Source organism: Macaca thibetana, chromosome 10 (assembly GCF_024542745.1).
Source record: "Macaca thibetana thibetana isolate TM-01 chromosome 10, ASM2454274v1, whole genome shotgun sequence".
Lineage (NCBI taxonomy): Eukaryota > Metazoa > Chordata > Mammalia > Primates > Cercopithecidae > Macaca > Macaca thibetana.
The window spans coordinates 41,440,995-41,466,753 of NC_065587.1; the positions used below are offsets into that span (position 1 = coordinate 41,440,995).

The 25,759-nt window shown below is 42.8% G+C and overlaps 1 protein-coding gene across 4 annotated transcripts in view; it reads right to left on the bottom strand.

Annotated features, from left to right (window-relative positions):
• Positions 1-11,159: 11,159 nt before the first annotated feature.
• VAPB (VAMP associated protein B and C) overlaps positions 11,160-25,759 on the bottom strand; it is a 56,626-nt gene continuing 42,026 nt past the window's right edge. For 2 of the 4 annotated variants that reach the window (XM_050745617.1, XM_050745619.1), the window contains 4 exons: positions 21,991-22,094; positions 17,714-17,794; positions 15,647-15,823; positions 11,160-12,633 (listed from right to left, as the gene is read on the bottom strand). In XM_050745617.1, the coding sequence (XP_050601574.1) occupies positions 12,475-12,633; positions 15,647-15,823; positions 17,714-17,794; positions 21,991-22,094 (521 nt within the window). In that variant the 3' untranslated portion in view covers positions 11,160-12,474. The remainder of the gene's footprint in view (positions 12,634-15,646; positions 15,824-17,713; positions 17,795-21,990; positions 22,095-25,759) is intronic. The other 2 variants (XM_050745618.1, XM_050745620.1) reach the window with 2 other exon arrangements.

Genomic DNA, 25,759 nt, shown 5'->3' on the forward strand with positions numbered 1-25,759 from the left:
CAGAAGCAAGTCCACTTGTGCCACGAATCCCCCCTAAGGCTAAGGAAATGGTGGCCCTAGGCATGGCAGAAACCAACAGCACAGTAGGGCTAAAAACAGGAGGAATCTTTGAAATGTTTTACAAGTCTGTAAAAGGAATTCTACTCCTAGATCCCATCCCTAACCACTGTAAGAAACCAAAAGTTTAACCCGAAAATCTTTGGACTTAGCAACAGCCCAGGGTAGAGTATCATGCTAAAAATTTAGATACAGGTTAAGTATCCCCAGTATGAAAATTCAAGATCCAAAATGCTCCAAAATCCACAACCTTTTATGAGTGGTGACACAATACTCAAAGGAAATGCTCATTGAAGCATTTTGAATTTTGGATTTTCAAATTAGGAATGTTTAACTGGGAAGTATAATGTAAATACCTGAAAATCCAAAAAAAAATCTGAATTACAAAACACTTCTGGTCTCCAGTGGAACAACATGCAAAAAATACAGAACAACAACAAAAAAGAACAAAGCAATAAAGGGCTATAATATCCTCAGTGAAAAAAAAACATACATACATCTTGCAGCAGGTTGCTGTAACAAAGAATAACTGGAAAAGAAAGATGTCTTGAAAATTATAAATATGTTAGCAGAAAAAAATAAAAAGGCTGGAAATTAAAGTTGAAGAATGTTCCCAGAAATAAAAGAAGAATCAGGAATTAGAATGGTGCTTGATTTCTTTCATTTTTTTTTTTTTATTATACTTTAAGTTCTAGGGTACATGTGGATAACGTGTAGGTTTGTTACATATGTATACTTGTGCCATGTTGGCGTGCTGCACCCATCAACTTGTCATTTACATCAGGTGTAACTCCCAATGCAATCCCTTCCCCCTCCCCCCTCCCCATGATAGGCCCTGGTGTATGATGTTCCCTTCCCGAGTCCAAGTGATCTCATTGTTAAGTTCCCACCTATGAGTGAGAACATGCGGTGTTTGGTTTTCTGTTCTTGTGATAGTTTGCTGAGAATGATGGTTTCCAGCTGCATCCATGTCCCTACAAAGAACACAAACTCATCCTTTTTTATGGCTGCATAGTATTCCATGGTGTATATGTGCCACATTTTCTTAATCCAGTCTGTCACTGATGGACATCTGGGTTGATTCCAAGTCTTTGCTATTGTGAATAGTGCCGCAATAAACATACGTGTGCATGTGTCTTTATAGCAGCATGATTTATAATCCTTTGGGTATATACCCAGTAATGGGATGGCTGGGTCATATGGTACTTCTAGTTCTAGATCCTTGAGGAATCGCCATACTGTTTTCCATAATGGTTGAACTAGTTTACAATCCCACCAACAGTGTAAAAGTGTTCCTATTTCTCCACATCCTCCCCAGCACCTGTTGTTTCCTGACTTTTTAATGATTGCCATTCTAACTGGTGTGAGATGGTATCTCATTGTGGTTTTGATTTGCATTTCTCTGATGGCCAGGCGCTTGATTTCTTAAAGGCAACACTAGAGGCTGGAAATCGGTGGTACAATGCTTCCAAAATCCTCAGAATGATTTAAACCTTGTGTTTTATACCCTGTACAACTATCAATCAAGTGGGAGAGCAGAATGGGACATTTTCAGACGTGTAAAGTTCTCAACAAAATTATGTCCCACATACTCCTTGCTCAGAGACCTGCTAAAGGATGTGCTCCCCCAAAATGAGGTAGTAAAACAAAAGAGAGGAAGCTAGAAATCCAGAAAAGAAGGGATCCAATCCAGAAGAGTGCAAAAGGAGTTCTGAAGATGAGAGTGAGTGAAGGCCCTGGAATGAGAGCTGTGCAGTAGGCTTAGATAGCAGTCAGTCCAGAGAGGGGCAGGAAAACAGAGAGCTCCAGGAGTGATCTAAGAAAACCAGAAAAATCAGATTGCCTGAGGTGTTGTGATTGTGCTGAGGAGATTTACACTTCTATCAGGGTCTGGGCTAAATAGGTGACAGATATATTGGAAGCTAAGCAAACAAAACACTAAGATTTAGTAACTCCGGCAAAACAAAGGATTACACATAAAAGGGAAATAGAAGCATAGCACATCCAAGGTACAGCTGTAAACAATATCTCAGTAGTCTTAATCATGCAAAAGTATACTGATGTAGCCAAAAATTATAACATGACTGAGAGGGAGAGAGAAGGAAATCTATGCTTGGGATGTGGTTGGGAGAAAGATTATTAGAGCTAAATCCCTCTCTTCCTTAGGAGGAAATCAACAGATAATATATAGAAGTGAAAAATCAAGAAAAAGTAATATAACCACATTATTAGGAAATGTAGATGTTAATATCAGAAGAAACAGTTCAATGTGCTCAACTGGCTACCTATGGGAAGAGGCAGCCCCGGGCGATATGGGCCTGCTGCTTTTCACTATGAGCCTGTTATAGCTGTTTGGCTTTTTATATTATGCACACAAAATACTTTGGTATAAAAAAAAAAAATGAGACCACCACAAAACCAAACCCAACAACAACAAAAACCTTGAACTTCCCCTCAAATTGCTTTCAATCCAGTAAAGGGCAGACTCAAAAGAGAGGTTTCGAATGCTCTGGGAGGCGAGAGTGGTGGAGCACAGAGGGCTGAGCGGGGCAGCCAGGCCCACTCATGGGAGAACAGAGCATTCGGGAGTCTGAGCTTCTGGGAAACAGGAGGAAAAGTGGGACCATGACAGGATCCTAGCCGTGGCCCGCCAGCCCTTCCTCACATATCAGCTGGAATATTCTAGGGTGGTTTTCTCATTACTAATGGAGAATATTTTCTTTAGTGTGGAGGCACTTTTAGGGCCAACAATGTGACTGCATGGTGGGGTTAAAATATAACAGCGGGTCTTGGCTTGACTTCAAAAGCTTCCTGTCTTCCCTACACATTTCTTTAACATTTTTTGAAGTGGCATAAAGGTAACATTTTTTCAGAAAGTCCGTAACACTAATTTTGTGTTTCTCCAAATTTGTACTATTTTCTTCTTTGAAGTGATTTTAGCAGTCAAACATTGCTAAGAAAACAGAGGCCAAAGTTCTACCTGGAAAAAAAGAAAACCCTAGACTCTTAAGTGCAATTTCTGAGAGTATTTTCAGTTTCTAACGGGGCATGTCACTCCCATTACTCCTTGGCAAATTATCAGGTAGCAAGTTTTGTCTTCTAATGCACTAACCAGAGATAATGGCAAAATCAGTGTGGTCACTTCTTCAAAATAGCTCCTCGTGTTGCTGTTTAGAAAACTCCTTCACAGCTTGGGTTTTAACGCTTCGGTTTTTGGAGTTATTTTGTTTTATTTTTTTTGAAACGGAGTCTCGCTCTGTCGCCCAGGCTGGAGTGCAGTGGTTGGATCTCAGCTCACTGCAAGCTCCACCTCCTGGGTTTATGCCATTCTCCAGCCTCAGTCTCCCAAGTAGCTGGGACTACAGACACCCGCCACCTCGCCCGTGTTAGCCAGGATGGTCTCGACCTCCTGAGCACGTGATCCGCCTGTCTCGGCCTCCCAAAGTGCTGGGATTACAGGCTTGAGCCACCGCGTCCGGCCAACGCTTTGGGTTTTAACTCTTTAACGACCACCACCATTTATCAGTCTCTCTTACAGAAGCTCTCTTTGGTCTGGGATGCTAACATTTGCCTCCCCTACACCCTCTGTGAAGGCCATGGTTAAAAGGACCCCAGGGATGCAAGAATGACATGAATGCAGCCAGATGAGAGCAAGTGAGGTGGCTAGTACAGGTCAAGAATCAGAGCTCTAGCAGTTGCCATGAAGGGTTATTTCCCCCTGCCCAATCCACTTCGATACACTTTGCTGCAAGTTCTTTTTCTGTTAGTAAAACAAGGTAGATTCCAATTTCCACATTCATGACTGTGCCCTTAGCCTCTTCATTTCTGCTGCTCTGCCGTCAGCCCTTTGTGAGATAAGCCTTTATTCCCTTTGACCTTACTTCACTCTGGGTCCTCATGTGTGTTTTCAAATGGCCTTTACGTACATAAACAACTGCTCAACCCAAGAACCACAAACTCAAGGTAAGATACCACGTGCATGTTACAGGTGAGCAAAGATCAAAAAGTTAAGATGGCACAAGGTGCTGGCAGAGTAAAGCAGCAGACCCTGCGAGGACTATGAACTGGTATGTCCTCTTTGGATGCAATGTGGAAGGCATCTAACACGATTTAAAATGCAGGCTTCCTTTGACCCAACCATTGCTCCTCTAGGAATTGATTCTGTGATATTCTTGCTCATTTGTAGGAGTATTTGTTGTAGCGTTGTCTTTATCACCAAGACTAGAAACTGCTTAAATGCAGCTCAATAGAGGGCTGATTAAGTAAATTAAGGGCACATCCATACAGAGGAAAATTATAGAGCCATAAAGAATGATGTGGGCTAGCATGAAATGATCTCCAAGATAAACTTCAAAGTCAAAAAAGGAACATGCACAACAGAGCAGTTAGTGTGTGCTGTTGCCTGTGTATTAGAAAACACACAGTTGGTCAGGTGCAGTGGCTCACGCCTGTAATCCCAGCACTCTAGGAGGCTGAGACAGGAGGATGGCTTGAGCCCAGGAGTTTGAGACGAGCTTGGGCAACACAGAGAGACCTCATATCTACAAAAAATAAAAAAGAGAGCCAGGCATGCTTGTGCGTGCCTATGGTCCCAGATACTCAGGAGGCTGGGGTGGGAGGACTGCTTGAGGCTGGGAGGTGGAGGCTACAGTGAGCTGTGGGGGTCACACCACTGCACTCCAGCCTGAGTGACAGAGTGAGACCCTGTCTCAAAACAAAAAGAAAACACAAGGCTGGATATACACAGACATATATGTGCACAGATCTCTGGAAAGAGTCAATACATGGAAAGTTCAGGATATCTCTGGAGAAAGGTTGGGGAATGGAGGAAACCTGACTTTGTATACTGTGTACCCTTTGGTCTGATATGAAGTCTTACCATTTTCCTACCTTACTCTTCCAAAAGAAGTTAAAATGGTTTTCATTAATGTTTTAACAAGGTAACACTGTAAGATGGGAGAACCATCAACCACTACTTAAAAGACAGAATCCACCCACCTTTCAAAGCTGGAAGCAATTTACACAGATGGGTACTTTTGTAAATCAATGATGACACACACTTCCCACAACAGGAAAACACTGGCGTGCAAGCTGGTCCCTGTGCTTAAGCTCTCTGGGCAAAAGTTTCCTAATCATTAAAAGAGGACGTTGACCTAAGCGATCTCTTAGATCTGTTTTCTGGTGCAAGGTATCTCTGATTTTAATTTAAACCAATTTCATGTTCCTACGAAGCAGTGAGAGTCAAGCAACGGGCTCTAGTCCACACTCCAAAGCCTATCTCAATGGAATGAAGCCATCCATTCAAAATAATTTTACACTGAAGCATCCTTTAAATATATTCAGAGCACAGAATTTATTGAACATAATATGGAGACAGCTAGTACAAAAGTTTATGCCTTGGCAGGGCAGGTTTCATCAGGCTGATATGGAACATGGGAGAACATGCTGTTAATGGCTCTTTTGGTCTGGACCCTGCAGAAATACATCTCCTTCTCTCTGGGAAACATCATGTCAGCTGCCAAGCCATGGGTTTATTACATATCAGATAACCAAAATGTGCAACGGTGAAGAGTCCTTTCCCGCACCAGCTTTTTAAATGACTTCCATGTCAAAACAGCAAATACAATGAAAACTACAGAAAGGAAAAATTATGAAAACTAAAGCATTCTAAGACATCTCTTAAGATACTCAGTTCCTAAAATGTTAACATACATCGAAGACAATAAACACATTAGAAACTGCAGGAATCTTTTTTCAACATAGGGAGAAAGACGTAGAATAGGGAGAGAACAGCATGGGTTACTGAAACCATTTATTCAAAAAGGAGAGGAAAGGTGAAGGGAACACTGAAATAGATCACTTTTAGTTTCTTATAGGAAGTTCCAAATGGCAGCAGTTTATAAATAGTCTTTAAAAAGGAAACGACAGCAACAGAAATGAGAACCAAATATATTTTGCATTTTTCTCTCAGTGTATAAGCTTGAATCACCTTACTTAGGCTACATACGAATGAAAAATATAAAAAGTCACTCCCACTGACTAATTTCTCAGCACCTCATATAGTAGCAGCCAGACAGACGGTACTTATGAAACGTTTGCTAACGAGTGAATGATGAAAAGCAAAAAGTAGTTCTTGTACACATGGTCTCAGTATCAGACAATAAATTCTGACCTTTGAATTCACATAAAAGATGCAATGGAAAAGCACTTTAACATGGATGCTGCACGAGAGGATTAACAGCTGGATTCAGTCTATTTCGTAAAAACAAAAGAAAGATGGGAATGCAGGCAGCCAGTTCGGAGAAACAGCCAGGACTTTTTTGTCTGACATGGAAAAACCAGCAAGTCAATGTGTGAAACGTGCACACTAATTTCTCATCTTCTTAAACCCTAAAAAGCCCCGCAATCTTGTTAGCACTAAGCCTGGATGAAATTGTGTTAAGATATCTGATTAGTCTCCCTTAGTTGGCATTTTCCAAAGGAAAAAAAAAGGGAACCTGTTTTATTTCAGTCAGACATGGCTTTGGGTATCACTGAAACGAAGCTCTGACAGAAGCTCCACCTGCAGAAGCCCAGGCGGGCTCCCGCGGCTCATCAGAATGCCAGCAGGAAAGCAGGCCAGCAAGTGAGCATCCGTCCTGCACCCACATCCATTAGCCAAGTGATTACCTCTCCATCAGCCCTGGGGTTTAATAAAGCAGTTGTAATCGGGCATTGTTACAGGATCAATGTTTCCTGGTTTAAAAATAAACATCAGCATTTATCTAGCAGCAGAAAGCGATTCTCCCATAGTACTGTTTTATTCAACTGACATCTTTTAATCAAAGCAATCCATATCGTGGCAACATTCCAAGGTATCATAATTGCAAATATTTATGGCAAGTTAGATAATAGCTACATTTTTATTGCTATACTTTTCTTCCTTCTTTTTTTTTGAGACGGAGTCTTGCTCTGTCGCCCAGGCTGGAGTGCAGTGGCACGATCTCGGCTCACTGCAAGCTCCACCACCCGGGTTCACGCCATTCTCCTGCCTCAGCCTCCCGAGTAGCTGGGACTATAGGCACCCGCCACCTCGCCCAGCTAATTGTTTTGAATTTTTTTTTTTAGTAGAGACGGGGTTTCACCATGTTAGCCAGGATGGTCACGATCTCCTGACCTCATGATCCGCCCACCTCAGCCTCCCAAAGTGCTGGGATTACAGGCGTGAGCCACCGCGCCCGGCCTACACTTTTCTTCTTTTTCTACAGATTTAACGCAGACATTTTCTAACAAATTAATTCCATTAAGAAAAAGAAATCTCAATTATATTCATGAAGACAACCTCTCATCCACCTCCACCGGTTTCCCTTTTAACTATTACCCATAACTGTTTATGTGAGTTCGTGTCTTTTAAATTTTTCAAAATACCTCTCTGTAACTTAAATAAAATGAAGCCCCCTATTGTTAAGTGCCATAGATACAGCTAAAAACATGGCATGGAGGAAGGTCAGGGCCCCTCGGCACAGGAGTGGGCGAGCTCGTGCACCCCAGCTAATGTTCTTGGTGGCTGAGCCTCGTGTGCTAACGCTGTGGCTAATGGGATTCAGAGGCTGGAGGAAGAGGTCTGTGAAGCTGGCGGCAGACCCATTCCCACAGCCTCCCAAGCTTGCCTCTCGGCTGATGCTCCTTATCAGGGGCTTCTATTACTTGCTCCCTTAGCTGATTTCCTGGAGAAACGCAGTGCTAATTCAGGGAGAGGCCTGAGACATCGGCAGCTCAGCTGTTTTCAAACCTCGGCAGGGCACTTCTGTAATACCAATTTTAATGAACTGCCCTCATTCACATTTAATTTACAAGTCATGTAAAGCCTCCATATAAAGCGTTCCCATCATCTCCTTGCCGAGACAGACTGGTAATATTCTTTCTAAAGCCCCCAAAGTCATTCCCCAGGAGCATCGGGCAGAGATCTTCAGGCAATGAGAAAATGGAATATGCACTTTTTTTCACTGTCTGGAGTGTGTTCAGTTTGCAACAGAAAAAGAAAAAGCATGTGAACTACAGTCTTAATTCTACTTACTTTAGTGTGAAAATAACAGGTATGGAGGCAGACACATAAAAGATGTACAGACGGGCAGAGTAGCTGAAGGAGGAAGGCTTCATCCACTCAGTTCCCTGAAGCAGATTTTCAGAGCTGAAATGGTATCTTAGCAATGCAGGCCTTACAGAGACTGATTTAGTTCTAAAAAGTTGCCCAATTTAACCTCCTGGAGCCTTTATTTCTTCATATGCAAACAGAGCCACCTACCCCCCAGTACAGTTGCAAGGATTAAGTTCAATGTGCGAATATACTGGAAATGTTCTATACAGGTAAGGAATGGCATTGAAACAACAGTAACTTGCTTGAAAAGGTTCCTATCAGAGCAGATCTGTCTGAGGAAAAGGGGGGGCAGGGAAGGCGTTCTCCAAATCCAATTAGGTCACAGAAACTCAATTCGCGTAGGGCATGCGTGATCTCAGAGCTGCTCTTGGTGTTCCAGAAGAGTGGTCGTTGGCCTTATGGGATTTGTGTGTCATGAACTAGCGTCATCCATCTATACTTTGCAGGGACCCTTCTAAATACAATTCCATTCCAGCCTATCTTTGAGAACACTCCTTCTCAACAGCAAACATGGCCCCAGGCTTAATTAAGAGAGGTCTCAGAGTGGTAACTTTTCATAGTTTAGTTTGGTTCTTTTCTCCTTCAGGCCAGACAGCCCGGGGCAGGGGAAGCCACGAGAGGCCCTTCAATGAAGTGTCATGTCCAGCAGGGGGAAGCACTGGCCTCTACAGCGAGAAGGTCTCAGGGGTTAAATGTTATTCAGGTGTTCAGAGTGACACTGGGAAGCCCAAGACCCCTCTCTCTTGATATACATATTTCTCAAACTACAATGAGAAATGGGCCATTCCTTTAGAGAAGGAGCTGAAAATGACAAATGACATGGTATTTTGGCATGGATTCTGAGTTTGCAAATACAAAACTTTGTGTAGGCAAAAAATATAGGCACGGTTTGAAAACTGTCAAGCCACTGACACATGGCACATATACTACACATGCACACATGCATGCACACACAGAGCCTGGTTTCAAATTAATCTGAAAGGCTCTTTAGCTCTGAGTTCTCACTACATTCAGTTCTATCTGACTCAACACAGCCTGCAAGCCGAGCACTGATATCTTTCGATAGCAATTCTGTTCCTAGGATTTGTTTGAAAGCGTTTAGGTTTTCACGGATCATTGGAGGTTCTTCATTTTTCCCCCTTCTGTGTTAAGGAGGTATAAGCCGTCTCTCTAGCCATAAACTGGCCACTGGTAAAAATCAATTTTGATTTTATCAGTATATATTACTGCTGGTGCCAGCAGTTTAGAAGACTAGAGAGGGAAAACATGCAAACTAGGAGGAGAAAAAAGGTAAAGCCAGTTCCTCACACCTACAAATAAAACAGCCTGCTGTCTTTAAGAGGTCTTTTGTATCGTGCCAAGGAAGCTTAAATTATCCATTTAAAACGTCAATCAATAAAAACTTTCAGGAGTCTGTCGCCGCTTCCATCTCTTCTGCATTTGTGAGCACTATGACTGGCATTTCCGAAGCCAAGGCTGCCCTCTCTGAGGTGCCGTGGAGCCAGTAACACAGGAGCAGATTGGAGGGCAGTCTGGCAGCAGCTCCCCCATGCACACTGCCCGGCGGCACCCTCCTCAGCCTCGCTCTTTCCATGCCAGTTTCATCCCGATTATCCGACTCTTAACCTCTTGGGGCAGGGCAGGCCGTTGTGACAGGCCCCATATTCACCTCCTCTTTGCCTTACTCTTGTTTTCATTATGTAATTCTAGGAAAGACACCCTAAATGTGCATGCATGTCCAAGTTCTCCAGGAGCCATGCCTGCTCCACGTTCTTTCTTTTCCCGGCACATTTTTGGCTGCCAGGATGACTGATAAAATAACCAACCTTCCCATCACTCACCTGCTTCTCTTCCTGAGGATTTTCCTTCTGCCACTCAGCGAAAAACCCCACAAACGTGTTCACCAAGTGCTAACCTCTAGAAGGGAGAGAGACTTCAGAGGCTGATTTTTAGCTGCAACCAAAATGTCCACATCCTCTGAGAAGCTGAACACCTTCTCCTAGATGTACACAAAACTCTAAATCACATTCAAAGGTCTAAAACAGAGTAGTTTCTCAATATTCTTTTTAAGAACTGCCACAGACTCACAGGCCAAATCCCATGACCTGGCTGTTTTTGTGAATAAAGTTTTATCAAAACACACGGCCATATCCTTTAAAAACAAATAGAGCCCTGCTCTAGTGTAATGGGACTGTACTGTACCCCTACGTATGTTGGGGGCCATCTAAGCACTCTCCATGAGGGCAAGGACATGAGGGCCTGGAAGCTACAGAAGGACTTAACTGGCTGCAGCACCTACAATTAGCAAATTTTAGTCTCCTCACGGAAAATCAGGCGGCAGAAGGCATGTGCCTTACAGTTCGGTCTTTTCACTTCCTTTTATAAGTACTGGGGGCCACATGGGAAAAAACCTGGAGACAAATTCATATTGGGGTGACCTCCCTGTCTGCACACTCAACGCAATCCATGGGTGCCTGGGTAACAACTAAGTCTGCTCACCATTTCTGTGAGTACCTGGGATTCAAAGTCAACTTTTTTCATGAAGACAGGAAGTTCCTTACTCACCAACCACAGACTTCCACTTCTCCTGTTTCAAGGCACCTGACCCAGCTTAACACAGCCAGGCTTAGGAGCAATGTGGCTTGATGTATGTGACTTCTAAGGACTGCCTTCCTTCTGATGAACTTGTCCTCTCAAACCTGTGCACAGTGGGACTGTGCCCAGAATGCCTGTTACTAGTCTCAATGGCATGGTTCCCTGACCTAGAAGCGAGGCTGCTTTTTACTGAAGGCCAAAGCAATGGAAGGCCAAGGGTGACCAGGTGCACACACACACACATTTAAATCATGAAACACATATTTCCCAGTGATAGAGCTCATTTTAAAGTCAACCTTCCAATGGCAAAATAATAAAAATGATAAAATAATTCCCCCCATAAAGCAAATGTGACAAAATGACAAAAGAATTCTTAATTTTGGGGCTTTATTATAATTTTTCTTTTCAAGATGCTACATAGTCAAACAGAACTGGATTGGTCTTTTATGGCATAAAATTAATTCACAGTCAAACTCTCAACTAGTACTAGAAGGATTAGCTGAAGAGTCTCTCTCTCCCACTGCTCCCCACCCCCAACTGCTGGTGCCCTCGATTCTAACCTTCTGCACCCCGATCCATTCGTCCTGACTCCAAGCTAGGTCCCCAAGGAGAGGTTAGGCTCAGACTTGGGCCTGGGTGCTAGAAGTATGAGTAATGGTTGAGAGGTGATATAAGAACAATCTAGAATACTGACTACTCTTCATTAAAAAAGGTAACCTAGAGTTGACTGTCACTACAGAGAATTTCCCTCCCTATGACAGTTGTTATTTACTGACCCAGAAAAACACTTCCTGACAGCTCTTCTCCAACATTCCAATAAACCCCACCTCCACATGACCAGACTCTCCAGAGACAGAGGAGCCCACAGACCTCCAGCAGCAATACCAGTTCACCCACCAGAGTTTGGCAGCACACAGCATTAACTGTACTCTTGTGACAATAAGAAAACATGAGATGAAATACATTAAATAAGTTAAATATGCATTAAACATCTCTGAATAACAGTTCAACTTCACTACATGAACCAATAAAAATTTAGCTTGGTCCCTTTAAGAGAACAAAGCACTGCCATTTATTTCCAAAGCGCTGGGTCAATCAGTCAACACACGCCTCTCACTTATGACGAGTACGTCTGATGCTGCCACAGTGCAATTCCTTTGGGCTTCTGACTCTGTTCATCAGTCCCAAGGAGCTGATGGCTTGGACAGAACTGAAGACATGGAAAGCAGCCTGGACCGGGAGTGGGCCACGTGGGGACTACTGTGTGGAGATGACCTCACTCCCCACCACGCTGGGCTCCAGCTCCCCACGGGCCAGCACCAACAGGCGAGGAAGAGTGTCATTTTAAGAGAGGTAATCCAGCATCATGTACCAAGGCCTACCAATGTTTAAAATGACATTTACAATATGCCATTGTGACATTACTCATGGTTTCCCTTGTCATTAATAAAGATCATTCTTCCCCCCACAATCAGTTACTATACATTTTTAACTTTCTAAAAGATTGTTACATTATATTTGTGTGTGTGTATCTGTGTATGTGTGTGCAGGGAGGGGTAATTTAAAGGCAAGACCTGTGAGATGTCATCATACATTAATTTCTTTTTACACATGGTTATGATAAATTTAAATCCCATGATATGGTGGATCCATCAATCCAATTTACCATCCTGTGCATGCTACCTCTACAAGGCAATCTTCCCAATAATTACACCAACAATAAAGAACAAAACCACCAGAGCCAAGAGCCGGGTGCTAAGGCCTTCTTCCTTCCCAGTTGGGGCTAGCGCTGAAATGGGGCTGTTGCTCTGCACTGTCTTCCTCATCCGCAGTCCATCTTCTTCCTATGGGAGCAAATGCACATTTCAAAGACAAGCCAAGGCACCAGAAAGGGGAGTCAACCGTACAGCTTAACAGGATGGGCTGTTCATGCCCAGTGTTGGCCGACATGATATGGTCCAACCTCATTTTGCAAATGGAGAAACTGCAGGCTACAGAGGGGAAAGGGCTAGCCTGAAGCCACAGAGAAAACAGTCCCCTCTTTTCTTTCATACATTCCACTTGATGCTGCTAGTTATAACAGAAATCTAAACAGGGTGCTCCTTGGTTTCCCATGATTTACAGAAAAAAGTTCTTAAAAGGGTCAACTGGGCCCTTTGCACCCTCAGCCCCACCCACCTTTACGGCCATGTCTTTCAGATGCTTCTCTTCAACCCCAACCTCTCTGTCCGTCCTGCCTCTAATGAATAGCCTTCCTTGATCAAATCATCAATTTTTTAAATGAGAGGCATTTCCCAAGACATAAATATACAAATCATAAGAAACTACAAAGTCAACTGGACACGGTGGCTCATGCCTATAATCCCCACACTTTGGGAGGCTGAGGCGGGTGGATCACCTGAGCTCAGGAGTTCGAGACCACCTTCGTCAACATGATGAAACCTCATCTCTACTAAAAATACAAAAGTTAGCCTGAGGTGACAGAGTGAGACTCCATATCAAAAAAAAAAAAAAAATCTAAAAGTGGGACATCTGGAAGCTTTCAAATGCAGAGCTCTGTACATAGCTGGTACCTGATGAACTACATCCAGACTGCTGGATCAAATGATATTTGGAATATTAAAATGTGACTGGCCTTGGTACACTCATCTCAAATATTTTCTACTTAATGCATAGATTTCTCATTGAAGAAGCAACATTCTTTTTCACACATATAAAGATGTCTGACCGTATCCCCCACCCTCCCCTTGTCCCCAAACTACATGGATATGTAAGAAATGAAAATTTTTTTCTTCCTTCACCTCCACTGCCACAACTGCCTTGCACTTTCCTAAGAATCTGCAAGTTACCATGTAGATCTATGGTGCCATTTCCATGCTCTCAAAGCCAAGCCCACATCCCTGAAGAGGGACATGCATCAAGCCATTCTATTCTGGCCCAGACTCATCTTTGCTGAAAGATCTCTTGATAATTACCTCATCTACTCATCCCCAAACCCCACACACCAGCTGTACTTTCTTTTCTTCGTTTCCTTCCATTCTCTCCCATCCACCCGAGTACCTAGTAGGTCCTGGAGACCACAGGCAGATGAATCCCACGGAGCTGACTCTTCCTGCAATTTGTTGCTATCTCTGTGGGACATTTATCACACTGGCTTATAATAATTTCTGTGTATGTCTCTCCCTGCTATCCCATTAACAGAGAGCTCCTCAAGGGCAGGGACTGTTTGTGTTTGAATCCACAGTGCCAGGCACATATTAGACCCTCATTTGTTGGCCAGATGACAGAATAAACCAACACAAAACAAGAAGGCAGCGTCTGGCAGGATAAAGAATCTTCTAATGTCGAGATTAGTCTGATCATATTTTAAGGATATTCTGCTCATGGGGCATGGCAATATCACTGCACAGTGATAAACAAGGTGGTGTCCAACTGACTTAAAAAAAAAACAGCTAACTACACCATTTATTTTATTGGGTTATATAGAAGCTATTTCTACCTATTTACCACTTTAAACAGCACAGAACTCTGTTTCAGAAGAGAAATACACTCTAGGAGAAGCTTCAGGCATAGCTTAGATTGTTAGCCAAAACGTAGTGTTGGCTTCACAATTTACTTACACGTTAAAGAAGTTACTGACTGAGGCAAATCAAGATCACTGCAAAGGAAGAAGATGATGCCATTTCCCAAATGTTGTCAGTTCTCCTATATCTACCTCATTGTCAAGAGTAAAAGAGAAGAAAACTCATACTTTTAAAGCTGGAAGGGGCCTTAGAGGTGTTTAGCAAACAGAGGCCTAAAAGATGCTGTGACCAGCACAGTTTCAGAGCTGTTTCATATTGGATGGGAGCAACTTCCACACCACCACAAGCCTCCAAGCCAAAAGAAGCACCCTCTGACTCCCCCCTTCACCACTCAGTACAATACAACCTTCCATTGCCAATGCCAACTGCCTCGTCCACGAGCTAGAGGCTCAGGTTTTCTTTCCATAATCTCCACCTCCTAACCACTGTGAGGCACCCCACCTCCAAGCTCATCACCACATCAACAGTTTGAGGAGCCAAAACTGCCCAGACCTATTTAGAGTCTTCTAAAATCAGAACTATACCTGCATTAAATCAGAGTATTGGTCAGTACTTACCCTCTGAAAAAAAGATTCTCACCCAAGTGAATGGGGATGGCGTGGGGTTTAAAAATGCATATTCAAAATAAAAACTGCTATTTTGGTCTCAACATTTATTTTCAATTTACACTAATGGAAAGTGTGAATTTTGGGGGGTTTTGTTTGTTTGTTTTGTTTTTGAGATGGAGTCTAGATCTGTCACCCAGGCTGGAGTGCAGTGGCGCAATCTCAGCTCACTGTAACTTGCGTCTCCTGGGTTCAAATGATTCTCCTGCCTCACAGCCTCCTGAGTGGCTGGGATTACAGGCGCCCACCACCACACCCAACTAATTTTTTTTTTAATTTTTTATTAGACACGGGGTTTCACTGTGTTGGCCCGGCTGGTCTCCAACGCTTGACCTTGTGATCGGCCCGCCTTGGCCTCCCAAAGTGCTGGGATTACAGGCGTGAGCCACCGTGCCCGGCCGAGGTTTTTCTTTTTTTTCCAAGGGGACAACAGCTTAAACAGTAGAGAAACTTCTGATCAAGGGACAGTGGTTCTTAATTTACACAGATCCAAGGACCCTTTTGAGAATCTGATGAAAGCCATGGAAATTTCTCCCTGGGGAGAAAAAAACAGCCAAATACCAAAAGCAAAAGAAATCTATACATTCACTGGCTCATCAACTTCCCCACCCAAGAAGCTAGTGAAAATGCCCTTGTTCTCTGTAGATTACCAGAAAATAAACTATTACCTTGAACTGCTTGTTCTCCTCCCGTAGCCTCTGAACTTCACCTTGCAGCCTCTTACATTCTTCCATAACCTTCTTAACTTCAGTGTCATCCAAAGAAGAACTCAGAGACTTAGACACTATTGGTGTTTCTGTCTTTGATGCAGTTGTGGATATAATTTTATTTATTTCTACATCATGCTGTTCAAAAACAAATGAAAGCCTAAGTGTCACCAACCATGTAATAAAGGACTTTTTTATGCAAAGTAAAGTAGTTCTCAGCAAACACCAAACGTGGTAGCATTTCATCCACACTGTAAAATGTCACATTTATTTTTGAAATGGATCATTTTATTTGGTATCTTAATAATCTAAAGCAACTGGGCCCTAGAAATTATGGATAAGGGTCAATAATGAAGTTTAGCTGAGACTAATACTTCAGAGAAAGAGAAAAAGGGCTGTGTATATTGCACTATCAAATTCCTGCCATGCAAAAATTAGCATACTGTAATTGTGCAAGCTCAGGAATTATTAGCCACAAATTACTGTCACCACAAAGATGTGAACATCCCTAGGATTGTCTTGGTGGAGTAGGAAGCTTGGGAGAGTAGTAGACAGAGGGCGAATTATTTTACCAACTTAGCATTTGGAAGCTGGGATGAAAGTGTAACAAGCTCAGGGTCTGCAATGTTTCAATCTTCGGAAGTTATATACTCCCCTCATTTCCCCTGCCAAGATTGAGCTATGATCCCCTCTTGAGATTTACTGGGGATGACAGCCAGTCAGTGGAGGGAGGGCAGGAAACACACAGCTTGTCAGGGAAAAGTAACTGACAATCATTGACCTGGGTAGCAAACTGAAAACCAGGAATCTAGCTCTCCCCATCATTTTCCAGATGAGAAGAGTAGGCCCTGTGAAGCAAGGTCCCAGGCTACCAAGTCAACCTATCACAGAGCTGAGGCCAGAATACAGGTTTCACAACTTGCAAACTGACCTTCCTGTGACAGGACGTACACTGGGAAGAGGGAAAAAAAGACCACTATCTACTTAAAGAAACACGGTAAAAATAGTGGTAAATGATTCAGCAGAAATAAAATATCAGGTAGTTTTGACACAAATCAACAGCATTCCCGCAGACCAGCATAGATACTGTTAACAGAACATTTCAGGGCACTTCTATTTCCCAACTCCAGGTATCAACAGCTAAGATAGTTTCATATGCTGCATATTTTCACAGTTTTCGTGTTTTTATAACAATTAAAATGTTTTCGACTAGGTTGAAGGGAAGTCCAAATTAGCATTTCAGATACAGTCCCCTTTCTTCAACTGGTCACAAGTGAGGACCATCAAGGGTGAAAGCGGACAGGCTAGAGGATGGGGCTCCTTCCTTCTCCCCGCAGGCAACACCGGAATGAGATCACTCTCAGGGGGGGTTGATACTGCCCTCCAGGACACATGTGGCAATATCTGGAGACATACTTAGTTGTCACAACTGGGGAGTACTACCAGTATCAAGAGGGCAGAAGCCAGGGATGCTGCTATCAATAGAAGACCCTACAGTACACAGGGCAACCTCCACCACCAAGAACTATCCATCCCAAATATCAACAATGCTGAAGTTGAGAAATCCTCATCTAAAAGCAGCCTTTGACTGAGGAGATAGATAGGGTAAAAGGGGTAGGGAGGCTGACAGGGCACTTTGTAAAACAAGAGAATCTGAAAGCTTCCCACCCGTCCATCAAGCACCATGATAAAGGGCAAATTATTCCCTGTTTTACACTCACCCACTGTTTAACAGCAACCTATACCTTCGCCAGGTCATAGAAGCTCTTAGGATTTATGACATCTCAACGGCCATCGGGCTGCACTTTTCAAGGGGAAACACTGTTTGAATCAGTTGTCTTTCCCTGAGTTTTTCAAAGGCTGATTTCATAAAGGCCCACTTACTTGCTGACCTCAGCTTATTTTTTTCTTCAGACATCAGATAAAGGAAAATAATTTGCCAACTTAAATCTTGGTTTTGCAGGAAATGGTATGCAAATAAGTATCAGCTTACAACATTCAATTATTGTTAACTATAAACATACTTACTGGTTTATCATTCTCTGCTGGCAATTCAAACACACATCTAAGTTTTGAATCCATAAGGTCTTCCGGTTTTGCCTCCTTCCACTAAAACAATTTAAATTTAATAATCAAGATATTATTTACCTGGTGGAAGAATAACTTTCTTCCTATAACTGATAATTTCAGAAAAATACTCTTAATGAGAAAGCCTAGAACTATATCAAATAAAGAACTGAAGTCTGCTGAGATTCCAGTATTTGTAACATGACAAGATTAAATACACTCACTTTCTCGAAATATTTATTACACTTCACAAACCCTGAAAGTCTTGCTGCCTGACTCCTTAAAGTCAACCAATGCTCCCCATGTTGCTACTCTACAGGAGAGGCCTACCACTGAACAAAAAGGAGTCCTCTAAATAATGTCTGGATGACCAGGTAACCTTGGCTCTCCTTATGAAAATAAAACTTGTTTTAGCCTGGGCGTGGTGGCTTATGCCTGTAATCCCAGCACTTTCGGAGGCTGAGGTGGAAGGAATGGTTGAGCCCAGCAGTTTGAGACCAGTCTGGAAAACGTAAGGAGATGTCATCTCTACAAAAAAAATTTAAAAATTAACTGAGCATGGTGGCACATGCCTGTGGTCCCAGCTACTCAGGAGGCTGAGGTGGGAGGATCACTTGGGCCCAGGAGGGAGGCTGCAATGAGCCATGATAGCACCACTGTACTCCAGCCTGGGGGACACTGAGAGACTCTGTCTCAAAAATAATAAATTAAAATGAGAAAATGAAACTTACTTTAAAGGCATATCTAGAAAGTGTAAGCGCATATTATCTGGGAGTAGTTTTAGAACCACTCTGCCAACTACCAACGGAACACATTCCCTCATTACCAAATCCCTCCTCTGTCACTGTGGCAGTGTCTGGGCTATCTCTACCCCAAGACCCATCTCCATCCCTCCAGGCTGTAGTGACAGCACCTTCCCAGCTAAATCCCATGTCCTAAGAGGATATGCTCCTGATAACTTCTCCTTTTGGCAGCAGAGGATGGGAATTACAGGGTATTCTAGGATCATAGACCAGGATAGCAGCAAGGTGACGATATAGAAAAAGAAGGCATCTCCCACCCTCCGTGCCTCCAACCCTTCCCAAAACCATGCAAGAGGCAGCTAGTATAACACAGGTACCAAGAATCAAAAGTGGGAACCAAAAAGTGGGACACTAGGGAACTGCCACAAAAATTATGACAGATCCACTAAATGGAATAGCATGCTGCCACTCAAATGATGCTGAAGAGCATTCAGTTAGATGGAGGAAATGTCCAGAATATTAAGTGAAGAAACCACAGAGAATACTGAAGTCTGCTCCTCTGTACACACACATCTGTACACGTGTGCCTACCACATGAGTCAAAAAAATATCAGGCAAGGATCATCACTGAATGCTAAAACCACCAGGTGAGACTGCTGGCAAGCAGGATATTCACATGGTCTCAAAGTATCAGATGACTCAGAGTATCACAGATTACCTATTAACCACAGGGGCAAATGTGCTTTGTGCTCTGACACTGGGGAGAGCTGGCAGTCACCGTCTTAACCAAGTGATCAAACAGCATCACCAACAGCAGGACAACCTGGTATGAAATACCGACTATGGAATATTCTTGCCAAAACACATTTAACTTGAATTTAATCATGAGGAAATAATCGAACAAATCCACAATACGGGACATTCTATAAGTCAACTGGCCTGGACACTTAAAAAAAAAAAAAAAAGTAGTTCAAAGTTTGGGCAGGGTGCAGTGGCTCACACCTGTAATCCCAGCACTTTGGGAGGCAGAGGCAGAAGGATCGCTTGGGCCCAGAAGTTCATGACCAGCTTGGGCAACAGAGTGAAACCCCAACTCTGCAAAAAAAATAAAAAATTAGCTGGCGTGGTGGCATGCCTGTAGTTCTAGTTACTGACTGCACCACTGCACTTCAGCCTTGGTGACAGAACAAGACTTTGTCTCCAAAAAAAAAAAAAAGTTCAAAGTTTGAAAAACAAAAAGGTTTGGGTGTCCTCTACTAAAGGCCACTTTTGGAACAACTAGGAAATAATGAATATTAATTTATCACATAATAATACTGAATTAAAGTTAATTTTTTCAGCTATGATTAATAGTATCATGGCACTATAAGAGACTGTCCTTGCTCTGAAGCATTTAGGGGTGAAGTGCCATAAAATCTGCATCTTAAGCAAATAAGAAAGTTTGTGACAGAAAGGAAGCAAATGTGACAACATGTTAACAAATGGTAAATCTAGGTAAAAGTTATATGAGTGGTCACCATGCTATTTTTTCAACTTTCTGTATCTTACAATAAAAAGAAAAACATTTTAAAATAAAGAAAAAGCAGGCTGGGGCAGTGGCTCATGCCTGTAATCCTAACACTTTGGGAGGCTCAGGTGGGCAGATCACTTGAGCCCAGGAGTTTAAGACCAGCCTGGGCAACATGGAGAAAACCTGTCTCTACAAAAAATTAGCCAGGTATGGTGGTGCGCTGCTATGGTCCCAGCTACTTGGGAGGCTGAGGTGGGAGGATCACTTGAGCCCAGGAGGTGGAGGCTGCAGTGAGCTGAGATCACTCCACTGCATTCTAGCCTGGGTGACACGGTGAGATCATGTCTCCCCACTGCCAAAAAAAAAAAAAAAAAAAAAAAAGGAAGAAAAACACAAAGCTCTTATTAATGATGGTTAGACCTAGTAGAAAAGAACTATGGGTCACTTTAAATTTTTTTCATTTGTGTATTTCCGAAATTTCCCACAATGTACATTAAAAAAAAAAAAAAGTAAACTGTTATAAAAATAATCATACAAGGAACTAAAATGACTCTTTACTGGATATGCAGTGCCTGGCCTACGACACACTCTGATAAGCAAGTGTCAGACACTAGACCGACGAGGCACTTACACAAGGCTCACTTCATACCATCGTGAGAGCTGCATTTTTATCCCTATTTTACAAATGATCAAAACTGCAATAGATTTAATAAAATCTGCTCCCAGCCACAATGTTAGTAAAAGGAAGAACTCAGCTCAAAAACACCCAAGCCCATGCTCTTTCCACTATGCCATGCAGCAAAAGCCAAACAGAACACACCCTTGGATCTTCCATTATTTTCTATCTGCCATGTTTCTTTGATCACACAAATTAACATGAAGTTAACACATCATGTTGCAGAAAATCAAAGAGAAGCTTTTCATAAGAATTGTTCTCATGAAAAGAAGACAGCCTATTATCACTGATCTCTCTAAAACTCAAAAATATCTGGCCTCCCCCTTCATTTTCTGCCTACAAGTGAAACACCAGTGGAGATGCTTTTCCAGAACTAAAACAAAAGACTATGTGGTGAAATAGGGCATGGGGTGGGCTTGGCCTGAGTTGCCTTTGGTATGAAACTCAGAGGAGAATTGCAGTATGGTGTGAGGAACAGCAGACTCAGGTGGGCAGGCCTGCCATGAATGACTCGGGGCCCCATTTTGGGCTGGCCAAAACTGGAGAGCAATACGAGCGGTATGAGGCAACCCTGTCCTGCTTTCCCGAACTGTAAGGACAAACGCATCTGTCCCTGCTGGGGCTGTGGGTTGTACTGTACATTTCAATTCAACTCCCAGCCCCAGAATGCCTATAGACTTATTCAAATGTATAAAAAGCTCGTTTTGGGGGGAATGTCCATTATACTTTTTTTTTCCCCAAAACCATCACTAATATCACTTACTTGTTTTATAAAAATGAAGTCATCTTAATTTTATCAAAATTAGAGAAAAGTTAAACATATATTTTAAGCAGGGGGAAAATAATCATATTTACTAGAACAAAGCCACACACACGTATGTCTAAATGGGTGAGGACATTCAGCACTGACATTCTCACATGGCTCTTGAGTTTGTGGGGGATGAGAAGACAGGGTAAGAAAAGGCAGGACAATGAAAAGTATCCTTTTCTATCGGGGCAGAAAGGAGAGGCGAAAGGAGGCAATCCCTAACCATTCAAGACACCAGCCACCAGTGCAAGGAGCTGCTGAAGCACACTGAGCTCAGAAAGGTCAGAAAAGAACAGCCTTCTAGAAGTCACATAAAATGTTAAAATTATTCCTCAAAGTTTTAGAAAAACCACAAAGGTAAAGTACAAACCTTCTGAAAAAAAAACTATTCCCTTTTAAACAATTTTGACATATTTTGCAATGCATGCACCCACAATTCCATATCTAATTGGTTTTTTAAATTATTATTACTGAAAAAAATAAGAAGCATTCAGTACTTACTACTGCTTCCATATCTGAAGTGTCAGTTGGAGCAAACATAGACTGAACCATAAACTTGTGTTTACTTTTCTCATTGGGATCATAATCGAAAGGCTGTAACATCACTGAGAAAGAAAATATTTCATTAGGAGGGTCAGAGTTTGGTTGTCAGTGCCATTTATTATGCTAATATTTGTACTTTGGTTGTAAAGCAATTTACCGGCATTCTCTTATCTCTTAGGATGGACGCCCCTGGTGGAGTAAGCAAGGGTGACTAACATCTCCATTTTGCAGGTCACCAACCTAAGAGCTACAAAATCAGGGCATGACAGAGCTGGGAATAAGGCCGAGGACCCAGTCTTCTGATTCCTAGTCCATGGATCTTTCACTACTGCAAGCCTACCATACATGTCTGCTATAGGCCTTACAGAATCGGGAAACTGGGTAGCAACACCATCTGCCTGTTTTGCTCAAGAAAACATATCCAAATGATCTTTTCAGGAATTAAACGGAATAATCTAAGATGTTTAAGAACATTTAAGGAACTGTTTTAGCTTCTCTCCAACCCATTTCTCATACAGCTAATCAAGGTAATCCTTGAAATACAATTTTGCCAATACAATACTAGAAAATTTTTACAAGCAGGACACTCACACAGCAGGGAAAACAGTATCAGCTTACACCCCCCTTTTATTTCCCTAAGAACCTAGAGAAATCTCACATAGAGGATCCTGTGGATGAGCCACACCCACTGCATGGAGGAAGATGCCTTCCTACCCCAACTGGCTCCCTTCAACCTACTTCCTAGAGTGCAGCTGGGCCTACTCCTATCAAATGATGGCTGCTTTAGAATACATTACTTTGCTACAAGGTTTTGGCTAATCCACACATCTAGTTAAGTTCCCTGAAATAACTTCACATGCAGCGAAAGCCTACTGTGGCCTTGACCACAACAATGGGCATGGACTGAGTGTTTCCATGCGCCAGAAACTGGGCTCTGTCCCTTACGTCTACCATTATCATTTAATCCTTAAAAAGTAGGTACTATTGTGGGTGGAGAGGGGCTATTCCGGTGTCTACTTTTCAAATGAAAGGAATGAACACGGAGAGGTGAATGTGCCCAAGGTTACACCTTGGTGGAGTGCAGACTCAAATCCAGGCAATTGGTGTGGAGATCTAAGCTCACAGCCACCACAAAGGACTGGTGCCTTGTCTTCTGACAGTACAAGCCTTACGTTTCTCACCAGCAGCGCTTCTACTACCTTTCTGCTGGGCCCTCATCAGCATTCTCTCGCCTTGAAACCCCAACTTAGAACCTCCCAGGTGCTTCCTCTAGAGTCACACAATCAAACAGTCAGCAGCAGATAGAGAGCAGGATAGCCCTGGTCTACAAATGAAGAATCTGGGATTCCACAAAGTGAAGTGGCTCCCTCAAAGTCACAATATCAGGAAGCGGCAACACTGGGACAGAGAGCCAAGACTTGACTCCAAGTGCAGTCTACACCCCTTTCGCCACACTAGTCACTCCAACACGAGCTAGATTTATATTTGGCACCCAGGCCCCATGACAAAGCTAATGGAACGAGTCACAAAACAGGACAGAAATACCAACTTCCCCCATCCATCTCTCAGGGATGCAGTGGCACTTTCCATCATGGGAACAGAGAAAGCATTGAAACCTAACCATGCACCGGACTTAAATGCACTGGTGTCCCTAGTCACCCAGACAGCTTCACTGCCCACAAGACCTACCTGAGTGCCCTGAGCTACAAGAAGCCTTGCTGGGAGACTTCTTCAGGACAAAATTCAATAACTGTCAGAAAGTAAACCTTTTATCAACGTAACTCTTTCTCTGGCATCACTGAACTGGCAAGAGCTGAACTTTCCTATAGACAGACCTGGAACATTTACCTACCTGGGCTTGACATTTACCTCAGGGACAAATGACCAGACTGGAAGGTCAATGCTTTTTCTGAAAGCTAAATTCCCAATGTGTTTTGTTTTGTTTTGTTTTTTCTGCCCCCAAGACTGCAATAAGGAAGACACACATTATAAAGTAAAGAGCCAGTGTCTTCACATGTGCTGTGAACTTTCCTGGACAGGGACTGTCAACCTTCTTTGGAGCTGGGACACACTGTTAGATTAACATTCCCTTTCTAAAATTAAAGTAAATTCAGTTTTAAGAATTTCAGGTCTTGCTTGGCTGTGACAAAATCATGCTCTGGTATTTTTCAGTTTAGGAAAGAAGAGAACTTTTAAAGTAAATTCAGTTTTAAGAATTTCAGGTCTTGCTTGGCTGTGACAAAATCATGCTCTGGTATTTTTCAGTTTAGGAAAGAAGAGAACTTTGACCTGAACTACTCTTAGATTTTTGGCAGGGCACAGATCTAGTAGTAAACACTGTCTCCCCTTGAGCCTCTGTTCTCCCAGCCGTGAACAGCTATTGCACCATTCCCAAGTCTACCACTCTGGAGAGCTCTGAGGAGGAACAAGGTTTATTTGTAAAGAGCCCCCTGATGCTCACATGACAGCAATCTAAGGAAAATGCTAATTTTTAGAGAAGCTATTTAGACAAAATAAAAAAAAACCAATGGATCCAGAGAACAGAACACACCCCCAAAAAACAGCCCCAGGAAGCTCTGCCTGCCCCTTCCCATTCACCACCTTCCTAGAGGCAGTGGGAGTAAAAAAGTACAGCCAAGGGCACTGTGTCCAGAGCTCTGCCTGGGTTCTAAGAATGCCCCAAGGGAAAACAGGCCTTTCCTTTCCATTTCTCCACCATCCCTCAGCTTCTTCATCCCCAATACTTTCATGATGGCCCAAGAAGGAAAGAAAGGAAAAGAACCTTTACGCATGTCTCCTGTGTAATAGGTACCATAGAAGGCAAATTATCCTTAGTTCTCCCATTTACGACTCACAACAATCCATCAAAGCAGCACATATCTCCTTTTTCAAGATAAAAAGATAAGGGCTGCCAGGCACAGTGGCTCACACCTGTTAATACCAACACTTTGGGAGGCCAAGGCGGGAGGATCACTTCAGTTCAAGACCAACCTGGGCGACAAAGCAAGACCTCATCTCTACCACAAAAAAATCAGCTGGGCATGGTGGCCTATACTTACAGACTTTTCCAATGAGATCAGCAGGAAAAGAAATGAATGTGATGTTTTTTGCAAGTGTACGATGCAATATGCCAACATTTGGAAGCTCTGCAACACTCAGCAAATGGTTTCCAAACAGTCCATGCATGATATCACAAAATCCATTCAAAGTACAGGAGAGACTGTAGTCCCAGTTACTTGAGAGGCTGAAATTGAGCTGGAAGGACTGCTTGGGCCTGGGAGATGGAGGCTGCAGAGAGAGAGCTATGATAGCGCCACTGAACTCCAGCCTGGGTGACAGAGCAAGACCCAGTCTCTTAAAAAAAGGAAAAAAAAAAAAAAAAAGATAAGGGCTTAGAAAGGCGCTAAGTGGGCTCACCTGGGTCCCACGGCCAGCATATTAAACAAGAGTGCCAGGGCTCAAACCCAGCTTTGACTCTAGAGAAAAACAATTTACAGTACTTATTATCAATGATAAAATACAAGCTTTCAGGCAAAAATTATAATTGTGGAAAACTTATCTGCCAACCACAGCTTCATGGTTCTGCAAATACTTACAGACTTTTCCAATGAGATCAGCAGGAAAAGAAATGAATGTGATTTTTTTGCAAGTGTACGATGCAATATGCCAACATTTGGAAGCTCTGCAACACTCAGCAAATGGTTTCCAAACAGTCCATGCATGATAT